The following is a 7,500-nucleotide window of genomic DNA, read 5'->3' on the forward strand; positions in this document are numbered from 1 at the left end:
GAGGAACATGAGGAACAACATGAGGAACAACATGAGGAACAACGTGAGGAACAACATGAGGAACAACGTGAGGAACAATGTGAGGAACAACGTGAGGAACAACGTGAGGAACATGAGGAACAACGTGAGGAACGTGAGGAACAACGTGAGGAACATGAGGAACAACGTGAGGAATGTGCGAAACAACGTAAGGAACAACATGAGGAACATGAGGAACAACATGAGGAATAACATGAGAACATGAGGAACGTGAGGAACAAACGTGAGGAACGTGAGGAACATGAGGAACGTGAGGAACAACGTGAGGAACACGTGAGGAACATGAGGAACAACATGAGGAACAACGTGAGGAACAACGTGAGGAACAACGTGAGGAACAACGTGAGGAACAACATGAGGAACAACGTGAGGAACATGAGGAACAACGTGAGGAACAACGTGAGGAACAACGTGAGGAACATGAGGAACAACGTGAGGAACATGAGGAACAACGTGAGGAACAACGTGAGGAACATGAGGAACAACGTGAGGAACAACGTGAGGAACATGAGGAACAACGTGAGGAACAACGTGAGGAAGAGGAACGTACACCGGGGGATGAAGATCTTGAAGCTGCTGAGCGTCCCCAGGGGGGCGGTCCAGGCGGTCCGCAGGGAGAACAGACCCTCGTCGATCACCCGGAAGTTCAGCACCTGGGGGAGAGCAGCTGGAGAACACAGGCTATTGGTCAAATGGAGAACCACATAGCTCCACAGAACCACAGCTCCGTCAGCCAATAGGAGTTGAGGGCTTGTGTGCTTTTGTTTATGATCACATTCAGCTTTCAATTCCATATGTTGTCAACCTGGCACACACACACTTAAACACACAAACACACACACACACACACTCAAACACACACGCACACACACACACACACACACTCAAAGACACACACACACACACTCAAAGACACACACACACACACACGCACACGCACACGCACACGCACACGCACACACACTCAAACACACACACTCAAACAATCAAACACACACATACACACGCACACACAGACACACACACACACACAATATGTGTATTCACAGATGAAAATTGCCTACCATGATTATTAAAAATGTGGTTTCTTTAAAAATGTGATATTTAACACATAAACATATGTGCTTACTACAGGTAGATTATTGTATGCAAATGTGTTTGCATACAATCTCGTGCATGCGTGCATGCAAGTGTGTGTGTGTGTGTGTGTGTGTGTGTGTGTGTGTGTGTGTGTGTGAGACCCTACGTGTGTGTACGGTGACCTCGGCACTGTCTCCGGGCAGGTTGGGGTAGACGGCGTACAGGGTGAGGGCGTAGTCCTTCTGAGGACCCAGCTCTGTCACCATCACTGTGGTAACGTCGGCCTTCAGGTCAATCTGCAGCCATCACATAATGAGTACAGCACAGACAGTAAGCACAAGGGGTCACATTTAGCATTTGTTAGAGTGTGTGTGTGTGTGTGTGTGTGTATGTGTGTGTGTGTGTGTGTGTAATTATAGTGGTTGGGTCTTTAATGAGTTTATGACAATTACTGGTAAATAAGAGTGTGTGACATAACTAGCAATACATAATACACACACACACACTCACACACACACACTTCAACCTAACACACACACACACACACACACAAACACACAAATCTCAACGCATACTAATACACACACACACACACGCATACACACACACTTCAACCCAAACTAACACACACACACACACACACACACACACACACCCCCAACCTGTCTCTGCTGGGAGGGGTCCTGCAGGCCCTTGGGGGTGACGGGGGTGACCAGCAGCCGGTAGCCGGTCACGTCCCCGGTGGCGGAGCTCCACGTCAGCCGCAGGGAGCTGTAGGCCAGCTCACTGACCTGGAGGTCCCTGGGCCCCACCACATGCTGCTCCTCTAGGGGGGGGGGGGGGAGAGAGGTGGTCAGGAGGATGGATCTAAGTCAAAGTGGAAGAAGGCGAGTAAAGCGCTTTGCACAGTCGCGTATTGCCCGCCCGTACGCAATTTCCCGTACGTGAGTTCACGCCCACTATCGCGCTGCAAGCATATATAGTTGCGGATCTGAGACACACGCCAGTACGTGCAGTCTTCTCCTGAACAGAGCATTCTCACCTGTGCTTAAATAATAGTTGATGGGCCAATAATTATAGATTCTATAGCCAGTATGATCACCAGACACATACCACCTGTGCTTAGACAACTTTTTTGTAATCGTTGAAAAAAAAATAGAGTAGAGAAAAATCGGACATTGCAAACATTGCAAATCAGCCGTGTTCATGTGACTGTCCATGTATAGTGTCACATTGGATCTGATATCATCGGATCCGTATCATACAGACTCCTGTAGAGGCGCACTTGCTCAGCAACTCTTCCTTCGAAATCATCCATTCTTGCTCTCTGTGGCTCTCTGTGGTCACGTGACTGCAATTTTGCCTGATGCGCGGCTCGCGCGTTCTCTCATGCGCGACTGTGCAGCGCGCTTAAGAGAGAGAGAGCGAGAGAGAGAGAGAGAGAGAGAGAGAGAGAGAGAGAGAGAGAGAGAGAGCAAAGTAATGCAAAGTACAGTGAATGAGATGAATTCCAATGAGGGTTTGAAAGTGGAAACAGTAAAGACAGCAGAATATAGAGTAGAGAATTCAGAGAGAAGAGGGGAGGGATAAAGAGAGGTCCCCTAAACTCCCCCCTCGCTCCCCTTATATTTGACTCCCCCCTCTCTCACCTTATATTTTCCTCCCCCCGTATATTTCCCCCTAGCTCTCTCCCCTAAAATTCGACCCTCTCTCCTAATATTTGACTTCTCCCTCTCTATCTCCCCTTATGACTCCACCCTCTATCCCCTTCTATTTGACTCCCTCCTCTCTTCCTTAATATTTGACTCCCCCCTCTCTCCCCTTCTATTTGACTCCCCCTTCTCTCCCCTTATGTTACACTCCCCCCTCTCTCCCCTTATGTTACAGCCCCTCCTCCCCTCTCTGCTCCTCCTCACCAGGGGGGGCGCTGCGGAGCGGCCGGGGCGGTTCCGACGCGGTGACACACAGCCTGCGGCTCAGCTTGGGCAGCAGTGCTCCCAGGGAGGAGAAGTCTGCGGCCATCAGGAGGTGCTCCTCGTACGGCTCCGTCACAATCCTCCTCAGCTGGGATTGGTCGGCCGCCCGGACACCTGACACCACGGGGGAACCAATGGGTGGCGAGAGGGTCAATAAAGAGCTGAATACAGAACACTGAACCACGTCTATGGCTGTACGAGGAGAGCAGGAGAGAGAACATTCTGAAACTAAACAATCCAAAGTCGTCCCCTCCCTCTCTTTCTAGGCCGCTAGAGTGTTCCGTTGACTATAAAAGCATTGAGAGTGAATTCTGGATGGTAAAGGGTAAACTTTAAACTGAACTGTGATTGAAACTGAGGTAATCGTAACAGTAATTGCCTCATTGGTCTTTTTCCCTCACAGCTTCAATGATTCAATATGTAGAACGATGCTTCCCTCTGTGGTGTTTCATGTGCTTTATTAATGTATTTATGGCAGGCTGCTGCCTTTGCCAGGCCTCTCTTGTTAAAGAGATGTTTAGTCTCAGTGAGACAGACCTGGTTTTTGGTTGTTGTCAAAAACAGCTAACTGTGAGAGAGCGCAGGGTGCTGCTTTCAGTAACAGTGACCCTGTTTAAATAGCTGTAAAATATCACCCACAGCGAGCACATTAATGTAATAGCTTCTATTTATTGAATTTGTAATAACATAAATAGAATAAAAAACTCTTTAAGCCCATTAGCTGACGGTTCATATTGGTGATTGATGCAGAACACAGTCACTAATGGTTGCTAATTGCCCAAGTGGGATAGACCATTAATTGACAAAGGATTAATGGATACACACAGACACACACGCAGACGTGCACCCACACCCACCCACACCCCCCCTCCCCCCCCCCCCCCCCCCCCCCACACACACACACACACACACACACACACACACGTTCTCGCTGCATTGCGTTCTATATTTCATGTTGTTGTGGTTGCTGTTGAGACAAACCTGTGTGATTTGTTAACTGCCTCTTTGGGTGATTTACCAAGAAGACGTAAACTGTGTGTGTGTGTGTGTGTGTGTGTGTGTGTGTGTGCATGGGTGCTGTGTCTGCATTTGTGTGTGTGTGTGTGTGTGTGTGTGTGCTTGTGTTTGTGTTTGTGTGTATGTGTGTGTGTGTGTGTGTGTGCTTGTGTGTGATTCTATGTGTTTGTACGTGTACGTCCCCATGTTCTAGTGTGTGTATATGTGTGTTTGTGTACATCCCTTTGTGTGAGTTTCTGTGTGTGCGTCTGCGTGTGTATGTCTGTTTGTGAACGCCTGTGTGTGGGCTGTCCGTATCTGTGCACGTATCAGTGCATGTGTCCACGTGTGTATGTGTATATGTCTGGCTGTGTGTGAGCCAGTCCATCTGTCTGTCTTGTGGCGATGGAGCAGCACTACAGGGCAGCAGGGGTAGGGCGGCTGCAGGCTGTATGAGCGGAGCAGCTTTGCTATCAGCAGGTTTGGGCTGCTGAGGCCCAGAGGAGGGGCGGGGGCTGGGCCTACCGAGATGCCTGATGAAAAATCACCACAATTAGCCCACCACTGGCAAATGAGCGCTAATTACTGCAGAGCTCTGGGCTGGGGAGAAGTGTTAACGTCTGCACGTGTGTGTGTGTGTCTGTGTGTGTGTGTGTGTGTGTGTGTGTGTGTGTGTGTGTGTGTGTGTGTGTGTGCATGCATGTGTGTGATTGTGTATACGCATGTTTATGTGTGTGTACTGCGTAGATACAATATGTATTCATGAGCATGTTCGCTAGCACTACAGATTCATGCAGCATGCAGTAACTGGAATGTGCAACAGGATACGTCCATACAAGCAGGGATAATAACACACTCACAAAAAAACACACACACACACACACACACATACACACACACACTCCATTACAATTTTTTAAATAATCAAATAGGCAGACAAAAAGAGAAATACATTCAGACACGTAATCAATCACATACACAACCACACACAGGAACACACACACACACAGCAGACACAATCACATACAAACGTTGCAAGCCAAAAATTACACAACCACACAATGTATTTACACAGACACACACGCACACACACACACACACACACACACACACTCCTGAATAAATCCAATGAATCCGATGCATATGTCAGGAATTTCTGCTGACGCTGCAGATAAGTAAGTGTTGCCCGGGATAGAAATCAATGATGGGTCATTGCAGCTGAGATACCCACAGAATGTGCAATCATCAGAGTTCCAGAACTTACTGGAGATTTACACACACACTGCAAATACAGTGCAATCAGAGTTCAACACTTACTCAATGCATTAGAGTTCCACACTCACCCACTGTAAAAAGAGGTCCACACTCCCTCACTGCAAATGTAGTTCAACACTCACCCACTGTAAAAAGAGTTCCCCACTCACCCAGTGTAGATAGAGTTCACTCAGTGTGGATAGAGTTCCCACTCACCCAGTGTAGATAGAGTTCACTCAGCATAGATAGAGTTCACCCAGTGTAGATAGAGTTCACTCACCCAGTGCGAACAGAGAGATCCCATGGTCTCCGACCGCCTGGGCCGCTTCCTCCACTGGGTCGTCAGAACGCTCATTTGTGATTAAAACAGCAATCTGTCGATATCAAGCAGTAATTCATCATATTAATAACCATAATAGTACTGTACCACTACAATATTTATACCGATACTTATACTAATAAAAATACTACTGCTACTGATAATAATATTACCCTGATCATAATATATCCATGCACGATAGACAGTACATGTATTGTACATGTATATTAATGAGCGATTTTTGTATGCGATAGGGTCCATTCCATAAAGTCAAACTTTGGACAGCTCCCCACAGAGTGAGGGTCTCATGTGGTTAACGGGGCTGATCCAAAGCCCTGGCTCTGTGTCAACTAGAAAGTCACAGCGTCTTTCCCTAGGAAGGAGTGCCGGGCTGAGGAGCCGTATAACACATGCAGCGTTATGCTAAACGCCGGCCTCCAAGGGCCGCGGACGAGTGTGAACTCATGACTGAATGAATGCATAATCAACACGTCAGCGCCCGACACAAAGTCAACTCCAAGGACGCTGTCTTGCATTTTGGGATTGATCCTCTGCCATTGGTTAAAAAAAGAGAAGTCTCAGGTCACGGACAGTTCAGTGATCAGCGGTTGAAGAGGGGGGGTGGGGGGTTATAATGCATGGGACGTGGCTCGCCCTGCGCACTCTGAGGCTGTCAGAGCCGATAGATCAACCTGATCCTCTCTGGCCCGAGATCAGGTGTGCTGCTGCAGTCTCATGCCCGTACATGCACACGCACTCACACACAATAACAGAAGAGACACACTGAAACATATACACAAGAACAGACTCCTGCACAAACACACACACAACACACTAACACACACACACACACACACACACACACACTCAAATAAACAGAAACTTACACACACACACACACACACACACACACACACTTCTCTCTCACACACTTTCTTCTGGATTGGGTAAGGGGAAGATCTTGTTCTCTGAGGGAGCTTGGGTTAGGGTTAGGGTTAGGGTCAGGGTCAGGGTTAGGGTTAGGGCTAGGGTCTCATCCGTCTCACCCTGGGTGTATTGTCCCTGGCGATCTCGGGGCTGAAGACGTAGTTGACCAGGAAGTTGAGGGCGTCGCCAGTCCTGCTGGCTCCGCCCTTATAGGGGAGGTCCCTGAGGGCTCTCAGCACCTCGTCCAATGAGCCGTGGTCGGTCAGAGCGATGGGCATCCTGCCACACAAGACGTCAACGTTTACTCTGAGGAAATACCCCAACACTTCCCTCGTTCATTCTTTCACTCTTTCTTTCCACCATTAGCCCATTCATTCTTTCATTCTTTCATTCACTCATTCACTCTCTATGATGCATCATTGCTTCAACACGGTGGCAGTGAGCTGTAAACATTAAAGCCTGCGCTGTCCAGACTGATGAGCGGCGTCGTCATACACTATGGGTGGGGTGTGGCCTTGGGTTGGAGGGGCTACCTGGCCACGTCCCCGTAGACGGTGACCCCGAAGCGGACCCCGTCGGGCCCCACCGGGCTGTCCCTGAAGGAGGAGAGGACGGAGGCGATGAAGGCCTGGACGCGGCTGAAGCCGCTCTGGCCCACGCTCCAGGACTCGTCCACCAAGAACACCAGGTCAGCCTGGCCCACGGTGCGGCATGCTGCAACACAAGCACATGCTGGAGCCGCTGTACACACACATAGCATGCACACACAGGCAGACGCACACACACACACACACAGGCAGACGCACACACACACACACACACACACACACACACACAGGCAGATGCACAAACACACACACAGGCCCACACACACACACACACACACACACACACACACACACACACACA

General features: G+C 49.0%; 1 protein-coding gene across 1 annotated transcript in view; it reads right to left on the bottom strand.

Annotated features, from left to right (window-relative positions):
* The window catches only part of col7a1l (collagen type VII alpha 1-like), a gene marked incomplete at both ends in the record, with an annotated part of 78,490 nt that overhangs the window by 66,384 nt on the left and 4,606 nt on the right, over positions 1-7,500 (bottom strand). The window contains 7 exons of the mRNA XM_084483302.1: positions 590-706; positions 1,286-1,415; positions 1,782-1,945; positions 3,036-3,209; positions 5,626-5,719; positions 6,711-6,870; positions 7,125-7,305. Of these exons, the coding sequence (XP_084339428.1) occupies positions 590-706; positions 1,286-1,415; positions 1,782-1,945; positions 3,036-3,209; positions 5,626-5,719; positions 6,711-6,870; positions 7,125-7,305 (1,020 nt within the window). The remainder of the gene's footprint in view (positions 1-589; positions 707-1,285; positions 1,416-1,781; positions 1,946-3,035; positions 3,210-5,625; positions 5,720-6,710; positions 6,871-7,124; positions 7,306-7,500) is intronic.

Source organism: Micromesistius poutassou (assembly GCF_964030765.1).
Source record: "Micromesistius poutassou genome assembly, chromosome: 18".
Taxonomy (NCBI): Eukaryota; Metazoa; Chordata; class Actinopteri; order Gadiformes; family Gadidae; genus Micromesistius; species Micromesistius poutassou.